The 18,360-nt window shown below is 37.6% G+C and overlaps 1 protein-coding gene and 1 long non-coding RNA gene across 2 annotated transcripts in view; one reads left to right on the forward strand and one right to left on the reverse strand.

The window, feature by feature from the left end:
* The window catches only part of LOC309508267, a 224,346-nt gene that overhangs the window by 203,274 nt on the left and 2,712 nt on the right, over positions 1-18,360 (reverse strand). The window lies entirely within an intron of this gene.
* tbxas1 (thromboxane A synthase 1 (platelet)) overlaps positions 1-18,360 on the forward strand; it is a 69,976-nt gene that overhangs the window by 48,111 nt on the left and 3,505 nt on the right. Inside the window, exons 6-9 of the mRNA XM_082182795.1 lie at positions 1,325-1,413; positions 1,522-1,670; positions 1,870-2,000; positions 2,084-2,425. Coding sequence (XP_082038921.1) covers positions 1,325-1,413; positions 1,522-1,670; positions 1,870-2,000; positions 2,084-2,425 — 711 coding nt within the window. The remainder of the gene's footprint in view (positions 1-1,324; positions 1,414-1,521; positions 1,671-1,869; positions 2,001-2,083; positions 2,426-18,360) is intronic.

Here is an 18,360-nt window from a genome sequence, read left to right on the forward strand (position 1 = left end):
GCTCCTGTTCCTTCCTTTTATCTTTCTTACCTTCCTCTTATACAGACTAGTCCTGTATCTCTTTCTCTCGCTTTCTCCTCCTGAGCAGACAGGATCAATAGGTCTCGTATATGAGCTGCTGGCTTATCACGGCTGCAGTCATGGGTGTCAGGGAGGAAAGCCATAGCCTTGAACGAACACTGAGAGTGGACAACCTCTCATCTCACCCATGATACAGAGGAAGAGATTGCAGGCATGAAGAAGTGCAGTTTTGAGAATAGTGCATCCAGAGTACCTTAATCTGTCTCGAGCCCTTTGTGTCATTTCTTGTCCTCTGCTAATGAATGAATTGACCAAACCAAACAGGCAAGGCTATGTAGTCGGTTCCTTTCTGCCTCTTATAAAAGAAATACAGTTTGAAAGCAAAAGAAAATATTTTAGGAGGTGTTAAATTAAAAAAGATTTTAAATGTTATTGCGGATGCTGTACCGTGGTAAATTTTACCGTGGTATTCTTTGATGTTCTTTAGCGCACTATATATGTAAATACCATGGTATATTAATATGGTATTTGTTCAGCATCATACTATACAGACAAGCTAAAATTCTCTAGTTTTCTAGGCTTGGAAAGTCATGGAAATGAAATCTTGAAAGTCGGCATAATATGAATATTCACTCTATATATTTTGTAAATGCATGTTATATATATATATATATCTTGTTGTGAATGATTCATGCAGAAGTTTGAACTGTCTTTTTTAATTAAAAATTATTATCTCTGGTCTCTCCAAGATATTGCTCTTGTGTAGAATAAAACTTTGTTTACAAACATTTGTGAGCAAATCAACTCTTTTGAGTTTCACAAATTCACAAATTGGTCAAAATTATTCATTAATGATCATTCTGATTTGAATTGAGCAAATTCTCATTTAGTAGCTCACAAATGTCTATAAGCATAATAGAAAAGTCATATAAAGTTGTTGACTAAAAAGTGTGGGAATCCTGATGGCACTTTTCGCTTAAGATCACTGTACCACTGTACTGTCACAGATACACAACAGTATTTACAAATGGAGTTTTAAACTCTTTTGTGGTTCTTAATAAATATATCAATATATTAATCAGTTGTTTCTTAAGATCGTAAAATTGAGCCCTGTTCCCATTGGCCATGCTCTCTGGAATCAAAAGCTGTTAATGGACTCGCCTCATGGCTATTTCCCATGTGCTTTTCAGGACAGATGTGGGGAAAGGGAATTATACAATCAGCAGTCTACATTTATTCTGTGTGTTTTTCCAAATCGTTTGTTCTTGTTTTGTGGTATTTACTGATTCTGATATCTTTGCAGATGGTTCCCCTCATCAACACGGCCACAGAAACATTACTGAGAAACCTGAAGAGCAACGCTGAGTCCGGTAACAGCTTCAACATCCACAAGTATGAGTTTCTATAAGTACTGTATATGTGTGTGAGCACATTATTCTTCTTAATATTTTTAGACATTGTGATGAGCTTTTAATAATGCAATGCATGTCTTTTTTGCAGGTGTTTCGGCTGCTTCACAATGGACGTAATTGCCAGTGTTGCGTTTGGTACGCAGGTGGACTCTCAGAACAATCCAGACGACCCCTTTGTGCACCAGGCCTCCAAATTCTTCGCTTTTACCTTCTTCAAACCCATCATGATATTCATTTGTACGTTCAACCACCACATCTAGAGCACAATCCCGGACAGCATTTATTTCTGTCTTGGACAGCTTGGAAAGTCCTTCCGACACATGATAATATGAAACTTTTCATTATGCTGATATTGTGATTAGCATATTTATTATCTGAGTGAGAGGGAAAAGTAAAATTTTCTAACTGAGTCCCTTTTTTCCTGGTTTTGCTGTAGTGGCATTTCCATTTCTCCTTCAGCCATTTGCTGCCCTACTTCCCAATAAATCGAGGGATGAGATGAACTCCTTTTTTATCCAATGTATCCAAAAGATGATTAAACAGAGAGATGATCTTCACCCTGAACAGGTATGGCCATGAACAAACAAATGAATGAGACATCATCAGTATCAACCGCATAAACAAGCGTGTGGGTTGTTTGTTGTCTAAAGCGACGGCGAGACTTCCTGCAGATGATGCTGGACGTCAGAACCAGCAACAAGTGCTTTTCTTTGGAGCACTTCGACGTGGTCAACGACGCCGATGAGCAGTCTTCCACCGAACAGGGGATGGACAACGCACAAGAAGACGTTCCTGGAAACGAGTCCACCAAGCGCGTCCAGCAGAAGAGAATGATGACAGAAGATGAGATTGTCGGTCAGGCCTTCATCTTTCTGTTGGCCGGCTATGAGACGAGCAGCAACACGCTAGCTTTCACGTGCTACCTGTTAGCGCTCTATCCAGAGTGCCAGAAAAAACTCCAAGAAGAAGTGGATGAATTCTTCAGCAAACACGTGAGTTGAGATTAAAATGCCTGTTGTATTTGGAAACCGTTATTTATTTTATTCTCATTTTTGAGAATGCCTCTTTATTTCACATCCTGCACATATAATTTGTGGAATAACTGGCATTCTCTACAATGTTTTCTGAAGTCTTTTGTCATATTAGTTCTGCTGTGGGTGCCCAGAAATGCCATTATGATTCAGAAAATGCTTTTTGGAAATATTTGTTTTTGTCCTCCATCTCTTTTTGATGCATTATCTGCCCTTTAGAGAGTTGGAGTGTTTCTTCTCATCAGTTTTGAAGGTCTGCGTGAGCTGGCATGTTTCTCAGAAAACCATTAACTGTTAGAACTGTTTCATTTGAAATTTACAGGGCCCAGAACTAATGTTTTATGGGTGGGCCACATCTAAGCTGGGCCTAATGAGTAGACTATACCATAGGCTGCGCAAATGTTCAGAGACAGAAAATGGTGCACATAAATAAAAGGAAAAATAAGAAAAAAGTTCACATCACATCAGACTTTTATTTTTTTCTGTTGATATCCTTAGTTGTAATGATGTGGGTTTTTTTTGTTTTTTTTTGTAAATACCCTTAACAGTGGGTAGGAAGAAAATACCTAAATATTGTGTCAGCTTAATAGAAATGAAATATTTGCCATACAGTATATGTTCCCATATTTTAAAAATGAATGTAATACATTATATTTATATTATATTACCATATTAAATTAATAATATTCTACCTACCATTAGGAGTACTGTTAGATGTATAAACCTAAAAAACATTACAATTATAAATGAGGAATATCAATATCAACATAAAATAAAAAAAATATGACGATAACAGAATTTCCCTCTAGCATTTTGAGAGCTGTTAAATGGATTGTTAAACACCTCTGGTTGGCCATTGCGTTCACATGCTCAACATATATGTCTCTGATTGGCCATTGCACGCTCAACATATATGTCTGTGATTGGCCATTGTGTTCACGCACTCAACATATATGTCTCTGATTGGCCATTGTGTTCACACGCTCAACATATATGCATGTGATTGGCCATTGTGTTCACACGCTCAACATATATGTCTGTGATTGGCCATTGTGTTCACACGCTCAACATATATGTATGTGATTGGCCATTGTGTTCACACGCTCAACATATATGCATGTGATTGGCCATTGTGTTCACACGCTCAACATATATGCATGTGATTGGCCATTGTGTTCACACGCTCAACATATATGTATGTGATTGGCCATTGTGTTCACACGCTCAACATATATGTATGTGATTGGCCATTGTGTTCACGCGCTCAACATATATGTATGTGATTGGCCATTGTGTTCACACGCTCAACATATATGCATGTGATTGGCCATTGTGTTCACACGCTCAACATATATGCATGTGATTGGCCATTGTGTTCACACGCTCAACATATATGCATGTGATTGGCCATTGTGTTCACACGCTCAACATATATGCATGTGATTGGCCATTGTGTTCACACGCTCAAAATATATGCATGTGATTGGCCATTGTGTTCACACGCTCAACATATATGTATGTGATTGGCCATTGTGTTCACACGCTCAACATATATGTATGTGATTGGCCATTGTGTTCACGCACTCAACATATATGTATGTGATTGGCCATTGTGTTCACACGCTCAACATATATGCATGTGATTGGCCATTGTGTTCACACGCTCAACATATATGTATGTGATTGGCCATTGTGTTCACACGCTCAACATATATGTATGTGATTGGCCATTGTGTTCACGCGCTCAACATATATGTCTGTGATTGGCCATTGTGTTCATGCGCTCAACATATATGTATGTGATTGGCCATTGTGTTCACACGCTCAACATATATGTATGTGATTGGCCATTGTGTTCACGCGCTCAACATATATGTCTGTGATTGGCCATTGTGTTCATGCGCTCAACATATATGTATGTGATTGGCCATTGTGTTCACGCGCTCAACATATATGTATGTGATTGGCCATTGTGTTCACACGCTCAACATATATGTATGTGATTGGCCATTGTGTTCACACGCTCAACATATATGTATGTGATTGGCCATTGTGTTCATGCGCTCAACATATATGTATGTGATTGGCCATTGTGTTCACGCGCTCAACATATATGTCTGTGATTGGCCATTGTGTTCATGCGCTCAACATATATGTATGTGATTGGCCATTGTGTTCACACGCTCAACATATATGTATGTGATTGGCCATTGTGTTCACGCGCTCAACATATATGTCTGTGATTGGCCATTGTGTTCATGCGCTCAACATATATGTATGTGATTGGCCATTGTGTTCACACGCTCAACATATATGTATGTGATTGGCCATTGTGTTCACACGCTCAACATATATGTATGTGATTGGCCATTGTGTTCACACGCTCAACATATATGTATGTGATTGGCCATTGTGTTCACACGCTCAACATATATGTATGTGATTGGCCATTGTGTTCACACGCTCAACATATATGTATGTGATTGGCAATTGTGTTCAAGCGCTCAACATATATGTATGTGATTGGCCATTGTGTTCACACGCTCAACATATATGTATGTGATTGCCTACAATGATCAACGCTTCAAAAACATGTTGTCTTCACCGAGCGCTAACACAGATACACACGGGAGCGTTTGAAAGCAGGCGTCTATCAGCGGATCCGTCTTATCAGTGGATATATTAGGGATCCGCTGATCCGCCTGCTTTCAAACGCTCCCGTGTGTATCTGTGTAAGCAGTTCATGCCATGCAAGAGTCTGTGCCACAATGATAGGTTATTGTAGAGGGTTGCCAGGGTGTTGCTATGTGGAGTTCTGAGTTATTTTTAGCATGCCACTCTTCGGTTTCTAGGATGTTTTAGGATGCTGCTTGGGCGTTTGTAATTATCTTTCTTTCTGGGGTGTAAATCTAGGAAATTCCAGGGAAAGCAAAGAACACAGCTCTCCTCAACAAGCCAATCAAGTTGTTCAAAAGTATAGTGGTACTTGGTTTAGCAAACACCACTAATAAAGAGAAAGACAGCCAGATGGGTTACATTTGAAACAATATCAGAAAAGCTGCAGCATTGTGACAGTTATAGGAGGCTTGTACAAGTGCTCAGTTTGCAGTAAATCTGCTTAGATCATTTACTCTCCTCTATAAATATAGTGCCAGTTTGCTGTGATGATGGCGGTTCTGCTGATTTGATGTCTTATGTTTGTGCATAATGTGCATACTCATGAAAGACAGAGATGGATTCTTGATTGATTCTCTGAAACCTTGTAATCTGTGCCGCAGAGCGCTTGAGAGGGGTTGATGGTGATGAGGAGGAGGGTCAGATGTGGAAAGAAGAGCCTCTAAATCAGCTTACATTATTGGGGGAACATTCTGGCTCTCTCACGTTTGCTTTTTCATGTTCGTTCCCCATTATCTCAAGGGATCACACTTCCCTTCGGTCTGAGCTTCTACCATCTCAAATAAACAAAACACTTTGCAAGATTCTGCATAATGCGTTTTTAATGGAATCCGTGGAAATAAAGAGTATATTAAATGTGTGTGAACTGCTAGACAGGAGAATAAAGAAATGGAGAGAATATAATCAATATTTAGTAGTTCGCTAAGCTCATACTATTGCTCATACTTGGTTTTAGGGATTTAAACACACCTCTAACCTTTAGTAAACATAAAGTCACACATTTTTGCTGCAAACATGAGCTATACCTTAAATTATGCAACTAAGCAGTAAGATGTGCTATTATTTTTCTAACATCTGTTTTTTGCCAATCCTCAAGCCATTTCTAGTTACCAGAATTTCTTCAAGCATGAATTCTTAAACTTGAGATTTTAATTGAATATTTCAATTACAAATTTGCATGTTCATGGTTCTTTAATGTTGGTTAATGGTCGCATGACATGGAGGTAAACAGTATATTTTTCTACATCTTTTTTGGGGTTTTATTTTGATTGTTTTTAATTTTAAAATCGTTTATTTATTTTTGCGAGAGATTGTTAGCTTTTTGTCAACTCAACAACCCCCTCACTTCCACCGTTTTCAACTAAACAACACCATTTTCAACTACAACCCGACAACTTTTTATCCATTCTCTGGCTGTTCATTTACACGACAACAGCATTTTGGAGGCCTAAAAACACAAACTTTTGGAAACGGGTTTCAAATTGCAAGTTTTTGCAAACGAAACCATTATTGTCTCTGTGTAAACTACAAAAATTAATAAATTTTTACACCATTTTTTGTTTTATTCAAAGCTTAGATAACATAGATATATTTTAAAAGTATACAATATTTCATTTTGAAAAATGTATTAAATAACTAATACTGAATATTATCGATTAAGTATTATTATTATTGACACCAGTTTTTTATTAATTGGTGGGTTTTTTAATTTTTATTAAAATTGCATTTAATTTTATTTGACAAATAACATTTTAGTTTTTGTCAATTTACCGCTGATACTAGCAATGTGCGCCGTCAAGCACCACTTATATTTTCTACAGAAAATATAGAAATCCAGTTTCATTTTGCAGTCTGTCATCATATCCATGAGCCAGTTTTCTCATTTCACGATGAAGTTTCCGAGCTCTCACTTTTGCTTGCTCTCTAATGGTGTACACTTGATGAACCTGCATCTCTTGAATTCTGATACCTGCAGCCGAGGCCTGGCAGCCGCCCATCGGAGAAAGGGATCAAACACAGCATTAGTTCAGCTCTGCGTCCTTCTGTCTACTCTTTCATCTCATTCGCTCATTCTTCTTCGCCCCCCCCTCCCTCCTCCCCTCCTCCCCCCCTCCCCCCCTTCTGTTTCTCTTTCAATTTAAGCACTCTCTTTCCACTTCTAATTTCTCCTCTCTGGAAGTCGGGGTCTTTTTCAGAGTGGATTAATGTTCTGCGGAGCTTTTAGGGGGATCGTTTATCTTTAGTACTGTAGATTGTGTAGAGATCATATGAGAGTATCCTTGGAAAATAGAAGAAATATGAGGGTGTTTTTCTTTTGTGTTAATGTATACTCAGTCCTGTTAGTCTAAAAAATGTGGTCTGAGGGATTTCTCATGGTAATGCATCATTTATTTGATGGTTTTCTTATGCAACACATCTGGCAAAGAGCACATCACGCTAACTCGTCGCACTTTACATTTTGAGGTTAGCTGATCCCCGGGATGGAAAATAAACTGAAGAGATTTTTTTATAAACCCACTTGCCATGAAGTTTTCAAATAAAAAAGCTTATGGCAGAAGTTATAAAAGCAGTAAGCATTACAAACAGCACAATAAAACTCAAGCTCAGCCTTGGCCTTGTCTCATGACTCCTCGCGTCCTAAGTCGACTGTATAGCAGGCAATAACTTAAATCTGTCTTTATATCAAGCAGCTGGGGATCCATCCACAAAGACATCTGGCCTGGTTTTAGTGAAGGTCAGTCTCATCTAGCCCGCTGCTATAATGTCTATCAGCACTATCGTGTTTAGCTCAGTCTCTTCAGCTCCTCCTTCAGAGTGCTTTTATTCACTAAACGCCCCTCACCATGTGCGTCCCGCTCTCAGTTTTGGCTCTAAAAAGCTTCTCAAATGTCACTCTCCTCACACATCCTGCGAGAGGGCGCTGAAAGTGTTTCGTACTAAAACGCACTAGAGTGTAACACCACCGAAGGTGTCAACCTGTTTCCCGTAAGAAATAATATTTAATGATTTAAAAGTAATTTAAAGCTCATTTAAAAATGTTCCTTCACACTGAAATAAAAATAAATTCTCTCTGCCATAGCTACCAGATATCATTTGTATGTGCATATAGATTCAAATATGATGCACCAGTTACACCATGTTTGATATCTCACAGTTATCATGCGGCGTGTTTGACTGTGTAAGTGCAAATGAGATTTGAGCGTTAGGGTGAGTTGAATATTTTTTTGTGAATATTGTAGTTTGTTAGTTTTATTAATATTTTGAATTAGCTTTTACTTCTATATGTTTAGTTTTCATGTTTATTTTAGTTTAATTTTTACACTTTATTTTAAGGTGTCTTTTGTTCCAGTGTAATTATAGATTTTTTTATACTGAGTAATATTAATTAACTACATATACCTACTAAAGGGTTAAGGTAGGATTAGGGTTTGGTTTAGGGTTAGTTGGATGTAATTATGCTTAATTTATAGTCATAACTATAATTACATGTAACCTGTAACAAGGACAGTGTAAAATGAAGTTACCAAGTTTTTCAACTAATATTTGTATTTTATTTTATTTCAATTAACATAAATGTTTTTAAATGTTTTAAATAGTTACAGCATCTGGTCACTGGAAAAGAGCAGCTTAGACATCCAGTAAAATTTCTTCTTTTGGGTCCTACTGAAAAACAGTCATATGGGGTTAGAATGGCGTACCTGGAGTAAATAATGACAGAAATTTAGTTTTTGGGTGAACTATCCCTTTAAGAATCTGTGGAGGTGACTGTGATAAATGACCAGTTCTTGCTTACACACCCATGACCTTAACAAACAATATGTCAAGGGTGAATTCTGGAATTACTGTCATCGATTTGCCAGTTTGATTTTTTTTTACCAGTGGGACAGTTTAAGTGGCAAACACGCAAATGCCTCGCTCGACTGACTCAGTGAATGTGTCACCGGCTGCACGCATTGTATCTGCCGGTCTAGCCTTTCATTTTCCCTTCTCGGGCTGCGTGGTGCCTCCCCGGGTGCCCGTCATTAATTTGCCTTTTTTATCTGCATAAATAACAGGGAGCTGAAGCGGAGCGCTACCTAATGAGTCATCCAGAGGTGGGAGACGGGGGCAAAGGGGCCAGAAACTGAGCAAAATTACATGTTTCCAGCTAAGACCTCTCCCACAGAGAGCGAGAGAGAGAGAGAGAGAAAGGGAGAGAAATGAAGGGCGGAAGGAAGACGACAAATACATGTTTTTTCTCACTTTCTTTTTTCAGGAGAAGGGATACAATTGGGAGAAAACATGTTTGGGTCAAGGACAAAAAAGAAAGAAAAACTAATTCTAAAAAGTTCAAAAGTCAGTTAGGTCGGTAAGTTTTTATAATGTTTTTGACAAAGTCAAAAGGCTGCACCAAGGCTGCATTTATTTAATCAAAGTAAACCAGTATTATGGTACAATATTGTGAAATATTATTACAATTTAAAATAACAATTTTCTTTCTGAATAGATTTTAAAATGTAATTTATTTCTGTGATGGCCAAGCTGAAGTTTCAGCATCATTTACTCCAGTCTTCAGTCACATGATCCTTCAGAAATCATTCTAATATTCTGATTTGGTGCTCATGAAACATTTCTTATTATTAGCAATGTTGAAAACAGTTGTGCTGCTTAATATTTTTGTGGAAATATTTTTTTTCAGGATTCTTTGATGAATTTAAAGTTTAAAAGGACAGCATTTATTTGGAATAGAAATCTTTTGTAACATTAGGAATGCCTTTACTGTCACTTTTTATCAATTTAACGGATCCTTGCTAAATAAAAGTTAATTTCATGAAGAAAAAAAAACTTACTGGCCCCAAACTTCTAAACAGTACTTTTTGAAACACTAACATTTTATGGCATTTTATCTCCCAAATGTTATTACTGTAATACTTTTTTTTTAATACAGATTAGCTTTCTTTCAACATGTTGTCGAAAAACTTGCTATAGTGTATAAATGCTGATGTGAAAGAGTCGTTGATTAGCGCAGTCTGCTAAGATGAGTGTGACTTCTAACATGCAAACCATCCGTTGCAAGCATTAACACTGGCAGGAATTTCCTGTCAGTGCAAGAGACATCTTATTTCTTCAAAAAAGTATTGGACTGATATATGCTACTATCCCTCATGTCAACCTGTATGAGAAAATGTAGAGATTTGTACTGAAAAAGAGCACAAAAGCACCATAAAGATGGTATGATTGATGTGCTGCATTCCAAGTCTTTAGGAGTCATCCGATAGCCAATTTTTTTAACAATTTAAATCCAAATCTATCGATCTTAAACGATCATGTGACTTGAGAAGACTTGGGTTATAGTTCAGGAGTCACATGGGCCACTTTTATGGTGCTTTTGTGTCCTTTTTAATTCTTAAACGTAGGTTAGTCATATGGGACATGATGAGGGTGAGGAAATTATGACAGTTCATTTTTGGATGAACTATTCTTTTAAAGATCTGGTCAGTGGAGTGTGGTGTTGGGAGGAAGAGAGAGAATGAAAAATCCAGGGAGAATGTGTTGGTGGTTCAGAGTCATAATGCACAATTCAGCACCTGTGAAGAAGATGGAGATAATGAGTGAAAGAGGGACATGCACTGTGAAAACACAGAGGAAGGGTGAAAATAGCAATGAAAGATGGCAAAAGGATGAAATAGAGGGACGGAGAGCGAGCGAGAGCAGCCGGTAGCTAGCCTTTCCTATCTGTGAATAATTCATTGGTGACGTTCCTCTGAGGCTCGGCCTCCAGGCGGCTCTTTCCCTCATTCAGAGCAGTGATGGGCTCGTCTCCCCTCCCTGATAGCGCTCCAACCTGAATAAAGCGCTTGATTCACCCCCGCTAAATTCAATAACACACCCTTTGATCCTTCCGGAACCACAGCTCTGTATCTGTCGGTTCCCATTGATGTGGCTTTTGGCTCTCTCATTCCTAATGCAACAGCCTTGCCTCTCGGATTTGGAACTTAGGAAATTATGTATACACTGCTTACTTGAATTAATGTAAACAGCATGCTTGTGTTTCTAGTGCAGTTTATTCTAGTCGGGCCATCTTTTATCTTTCGGTTTAATGCGTCATGTGTGCAGATCCATGAAGAGAACAAAATAAGAGAGCGAGAGAGAGAGAGAAAGGCTAAAATAGGCTTCAAGGTGTTTAGTGTTACAAAACCTAGTGAGCTGCCTATAATGCATTTTAAGGCATCATACTAAGTGCACTTCTTCTGATATCTTATTTTGGCCAAATTCAAAGATAGCATCGCATGTATGGTCTGTGCCTGTGGATAAGATAAGATAATCCCATAATGTATTGTGAAAAGCTCATAAAAGCTCATAAAAATGATCTAAGATGACAAAGCTAGAGAAATTATGTACAAATGATCAATAAAAAGTGATTTGACCATTTAAAAAGGCACTATTGTACCCACAACTTGTGTGTGCTGTGTATTTTTATTCGTTTTAGATTTCCACAGTGTTTATTTAGCAAGATGCTGACACTTAAACTATGTACTCTGCCATCTAGTGTGTGAATTTGATAGTGTCATCTCAAAAATCATATTGAATACTTGACTGAATATTGAATATGTTGTAAACATACATGAATGATGTTACATTATTATCGGCTGCGCAACTCATCCTATACAATTATTTATGTTATTGCTGATAACTGGTAAATGGCAGATTTTGTCCACAAAAAATACGATTTTCTTTTTTATATATATAAAAAGAAAGAAATTAGGCTAATACTTTTATTCTGCAAGTACGCATTAAATTAATCAAAAGTGACTGTAGAGAATTTTTTTATATTTCAAATAAATGCTCTTCTTTTGCACAAATACATTAACCAGCAAAACTGTTATGATAACATTGAGCACCGAATAAGCATATTAGAATGATTTCTGAAGGATCATGTGACGCTGAAGACTGGAGTAAATACTGAATGCTGAAAATACAGCTTTGCCATCACAGAAATAAGTTGCATTTTAAAATATATTAAAACAGAAAAGAGTTATTTTAAATTGTAATAACATTTCACAATATTGCATTTTTTACTGTATTTTTGATCAAATAAATGCAGCCTTGGTAAACATAGGAGAGTTCTTTCAAAAACTTTAATAAAATCTTACAGACCCAAAAACTTTTGTTCAGGATAGTGTAAATAAAAGAACTAAGCTCAGTTTTTTTTTAAATGCTACAAGTACATTTTAGACTCTTTTATAGGACATCTACTAATTGTAATTAAAACCTAGTTTTAACATTATTATCAGCACATTAAACTGGGATAGCAGAAAGTATCAAAAGCTTTGAAATGTTACAGACATCAGCTTTAAAGTTTCTAGAACTGCTACTGCACCAAGAAAATGTTGAGATCAGTCATTAATTTGCACAAGTGTGTATTTGTGTGTATGCATGAAGCTGCTCTATCCACTGCTTAAGGTAATGCTTTATGCTACTATTGTGCTTCAGGTTAAAGACAGCAGAGAAAAAAAGAGAGAAACACCCCCTCTGGATGTAGAAAAGGAAGGGCAAAGTGAGAGCATCAAGATTTCTCTCTGTTTTACTCTCCCCCTTTCGTTCTTTCTCTTTCCGCTCCCTTCTCTCCCCAGGGCGGTATAAGCGGAGCAGGATTGAGCTGAAGTACGTGCGGCTGCATACGTCATACTGAGTCCTCAAACCGAGATATTTTAATCCCACCTACAAGCAGCAGGTCATCTGTACTTTTTCAAGTGCTCTACATGTCCCAAATGACTTCTCAAGCAGACACACATCCACAAACACACATAAGGCATGTGCATTCATGCACAAACAGTCATGGTCCACTGCGTCAGCCCCCTTACCTAACAGGGTTTTCATATCAACTAGCATTGTATCGAATAAAGAGGCACTTTCGCCAAGTTTCCTCTGAACAGATGCCTCAATTGTGTCGTTATGTTGTTGATACTGCGGAAGGAGCGATATGACTCCCTTGTTTGTTATTTGGTCTGTGTGCCGGCCGTTTCGATCTCCGCCGCATGTGTAATGGAACAGAGCAGATGGAGTCATCAAACCACTGCTGCCACTGTAGAAGGACCGGAGAATATGTATGTAAGGCCCCTTGAGACAGGAAGGAAGGAGACTTGTAATGTTCCTGATTTAAGCAACCATAACAAATCCTCCACCAGTCAGCTGCACCTCAAACTGACACGTGTGTCGAATGTCAACAGCTAATAGATGCTTGCCATTGTTAGAGAACCACCTTCGCTGGGGCTCCGGGGGGATATGCAAATGACTGTGGCAATGAAATTGTGTTTTATTATTTACCTGCCATCGTTTGGCTTACTCAAATACAACGTGCCTGTATTATGCATGATATATGTATGTAGGGGTGTGCTAAAATAGATATAACTAGTCGAAATTATCAGTCTTAAGGACTTTTTGTATAACTAGGCTGGTTTGAGTTCACCTGACCCCAGTTGGGCACATTTCGTAAAGGATTTATTAAAATTTTTTGTACATAAGAAACGCTCTTGAGTCAAAAACAACCAAATGGATTGTAATTTTAGATTTTACAATTTTGGATTTATTCGAATTTTAATGTAAATCATATATATATCATCAAAAACAATTTCAAAGTTCATCTGTCAACCATTCATCTACACACACATATACATATATATACATATAGAGAGAGAGCGAGAGAGAGATTTATATAGATTTATATAAATCGAATCAGTCTAACTAATCAACTAGTCGTTTTTGTATGAGTCAACCGTCGTGACCCGTCTCTAACAGCATCCTCAATGAACATGTAATTACAATCTGTACTCTCTGAGAAACGTGCAATAATTGAATAGTCTGCATTGCATGCATAATAAGTGAAGGTAAGCATTCCTGTCTGGCGGAGGCAAAGGTGGCCGAAATCGTGTGGATTTGCATCCACCGTAATGAGCATTTTAGCTGCACTCTCTGGCAGAATCATGATGGCAAAAACCCCTCATAATTGCTTTTGCGGCAGGGAGCCTCATGACCTGTCATTTGATTGTCCATTACGGCTGTATTTTCCTGCACATTGAGTCAAACTGAGTAAAAGGTGTCCGGGTGTGTGGTGGGGGGTTAAATCCCGGAGGCCGCGCTGGGCCGTAATAGCTCTATCACAGACACACACGGCAGGGCCATGTGAAGAACATAATGAGCATCAGGCACACGGAAGAGACGCACGGCGGGTTCATGGCCTAGCAGAACGGGCTGCCTTGATAAAGCCCAATCATTGTAAATGAAACATAGATGCACCACTACCCAGCATTCCCAGCTATAGATTGGATATTTTCATTCTAAAATCTCCTGATGCTTCTCTAAACATTGGGCTAGAACCGTTCAAACCTTTTAAACTTTTGAATTAATCAAATTAAATTCACACGAAAATCCTATTCTTTAAAGCTGACCAATCAGCTGCAAGAATCCGAGACCACAATGCCAATGTTATTGCAAAAATGTGTTTCATTCGGGTTTTGGTTTTGTGGAGAATTAGGTCCATCTGCTGTGGCTTTGTTGTTGTTTGTTTTCCCCACCATTGTGCTTCAGAAGCTCTTAAGTATTTTTTTCTCTCTCTCAACTGCACTAAAAAGAGCCTTTCTAAAAGATATGTAAATTATGTATAAATTGTTGCATTACTTTTATACCACTACATACTGTAGATACTGTATGTTGTCATCTGCACAATTAAAATTTGTTGGCCATAACTCTCTCTGTTGTATAATAGCAAAGAAGGCTTTAGGTGAACTTGACCTTGGCCGATTTCAAATAAAAATGGTAACCTTTTTATGCGTTTTGGCCGTTCATTTACACGACAACTTGCGTTTTCGGGACCTGAAAGCACAGTTCAATTGCAAGTTTTTGAGAACGATACCGTTATTGTCTCAATGTAAACTACAAAACACGAATTTGTGAAAATGATGACGTCATGTGCATGCATATTACGTGTACAGTCTAGGCGTGTAGTGTTTCTTTACAAAGTGACATCGCCAACTACTGGCCTGGCATGAATAATACGGCGTTTTTAGTCGTATACGCGGATCCGTGTGAAAATGGATCGTTTTGACAATGGTGTCATCTGTATTCTAAATTTTTATTTTCCATTTTTAGTACATCATTGTCGTGATAACGTACCCTTCAGTCTCCAGGTCCAGTTTAAATGGTCCTCATAATTGGGTGGCAGTGGTTTTTCAGAAGGATAGTCGTCCTCCATACAAAACTCACAATCAGTTCTGGCTTCATTCTGACATGATGCCCTAACTATTCACAATCCATTCAGTTCCCAAATGACTAAATCTATTATTTTACTGGCTGAATCTTCAATTTCACTTAGAAATACCTCAATATGTCAACCAAAATTGTCTAATTTTCAGACTTTTCTTTGCCTGCGAGGCCTTGTGACTGGAGCTGGGACAAATTCTCCTCCATCAACTATTCAGACCATGACAAAGCATTGATTTTCTGCTCAGGTGATTTTAATTAGGCATTTTTAATTAGTTTGCCTATTGTTTGTCCTTCATTCTAGAGTTCAGGCATCGGCCAGAACTGTATCATTCATACATCCGGCCCACAGTCTTCTGACATAGGCTGTCTCTAGTTGATAAGAGCACAATCAATGTGTGTGACACTCCCTACAATTAGCTTCCCTAATTAACCATTTGGCCGAGGAAATAGTCACTGCAGGGGGCTGATTTCCAAGCTTGAAGGAAACCAGAGGTGTTGATTCACGAGTTTTACGATTTACAATTCTAAACTGCCAAAAAAAACCTGTTAATTCTCTATATATACGTGCCCTGAAATTAATGAATCTCTTTTGAGGAGGCCATACAATTAAAAGCCATTAATCTGACTCTGAATGAATGGATTTAGTCTCTACTCTGTTTATTAAAACCCTCACAAAATGGCTGCTTTTCTTTTCTGGCTTTAAATGTGCCTTTAAGAATTACTTGAACTGATATGATGCACACATATCTGTGGTTTTTAGAAACACAATAGGTTTTCCAGCCTGTCTGCACCTATCAGAAGACAATGCAAGATGAGACTCATTGTGTTTATGGAATAACGGCACCCCTGAGCCATCTCCTGTCTGAACATGCATGCCTCCATCACTATCGATAACAATAAATAACTCTATCTGTGGAAACCCTTGAGGGATGGGTGAGATAAAGAGCCAAATTAACTGTTCTCATCTCGTAGGAACTGTTTAACCTGCATTTTCCCAGAACTGGATGGCAACATTTACAAAAAAGGAAGGGGAATAAAATGGGAAAATAAGATATAATATGAACAAGTGCTTATGAATTTTTTTTAGCAATTTTGAAAAAAATCTATCCATTTTGAAACCTATAACATATAACTGTAAGGTATAGAGTTCTAAAAACGTTTTGAAAGAAGTCTATTATGCTCACCAAGGATGCATTCATTTGGTCAAAATACGAAAATATTATTAAAATTTAATATAATTTAATATATGTTTTAAATATAATATTATTATTTTTTAAATCCTGTGATGGCAAAGCTGAATTTTTTAGTTTCAGTGTCACATGATCCTTCAGAAATCATTGTAATATGCTGATGTGAACAAAAAAACATTTGTTATTATCAATGTTAAAAACAGTTGTGCTGCTTAATATTTTGACAATATATAATAAAAATGAATAATGATAATAATGTGATTTTTTTTTTTTTTTTTTGGGACTTTGTTTTACAAAAAAAATATATTACTGTGTTGAGTTGCCATTTGATGTTCAATATAATAATAAAAAAAAAACCAGTTGAGGGCCACTGATATAATGTAGGCTGCCGCTAAATGCTCATCCAGTTATGCAAAAAATTCATATCACATACGCATGCACACATATCATGGGCAGCTAGCCGTAAACAGGAGGTTAAATGTCTAAAATTCAAGAACTGATTGATAGCCTGTCTCCTCTATGACGTGAATGAAGGCAGAATCATAAATAAGGGAGACGACAGACGTGAAGAGGCAGGCTGTCTGCGCTCCAAGGCCTGCGAACACTTCACACGCTCTCACGCAAAAGAAATGAATCTCATTTTCTGAAAAGAGGCTGTTATTAATACCAAGAAATACCACAGAAATGGGTTGTTTTAGCAGGGTGCTCCTTTGAACATGGCGAGGCTTTTTTTTTTGTCTTTCTTGAAATGAATTTAAAGGAAATGTTTGAGTATTTTTAGGTCAAATAATTTCCGAGGGTTTTCTTGTTTTATTAATTCCAATGGTACGGCCCTTTGGTTTTTAATTACATGTTCTGTTTTCTATATACTTAATGAGAATTCATTAGGTTACTTGCATACGGAATGTGTTTGTTGTCGCCATATGAGAACAAGGAAATGTGCAATTAAATTGAGAGCGTGCCTGTCGTGAATTTAGAAACATGGTAACATCTGAGAAACATCTTGATCTCTAAAGAAGGCCAATATTCAACATGTTTGAGGGTGAAGGATGTTTAAATAAATTTAAACAAGGATTAAAATCGCCTTATTTTAGTCTCATAATGTCTTGTTTGTTTCTTCACCAGTGGCCCATAAGCTTGTAATGGTTGATTTCTGTAGTTAAGCGAAGTGTCGGTCTACAAACAAGGTTTTAGCACACTTATAAAACCAGAAATATTCCCCTTCCATGCTAGCAGGATGAAAACAAACAGAGCTCAAGAACCCCTGTCTGACATTTGCATCTTTAGCCATTTCAGGCCAAAATTGTTTGCGGTCTCTGATCAGTTGTTAATAAAGTGGCATTCAAGCATTCAAGAAGATATAGCAACATTGTGCACAATCTATCATAAGCATCAATCTTTTGCACTGGGCTTTTGTTAGGTTGTTTGTTTGATGAAAGCTTGAAAAAGAACGAAAAAGGAGAATCAACCGAGACTTGAAAAATTGGCTAGTTTATCTACAGGGCCGTCTGACCTTGCTTTGTCATTTTAGAGGCATCAATGTGCATTCAAGTGGAGTTAAATTTAGTCATACTTGAGGCTGCGAGTCAGAGAATAACAGAGGTTCTGTCCTTTCGGCAGCAATACGGTGAATAGTTCACATTCTCTCAAAGAAATTATTGAAATAATACAGAACCGTGCCAACAGAATCTAAAATACCTCTTTTGCACTGAAACAAATGGCTCAGAGAGGGAAATATTGATCGCTTTGTAGTTTTGGGCAGAGTTTAGGTAAACTGTTTGATAAGCA

Source organism: Leuciscus leuciscus (genome assembly GCF_965113295.1).
Source record: "Leuciscus leuciscus genome assembly, chromosome: 10".
NCBI lineage: Eukaryota > Metazoa > Chordata > Actinopteri > Cypriniformes > Leuciscidae > Leuciscus > Leuciscus leuciscus.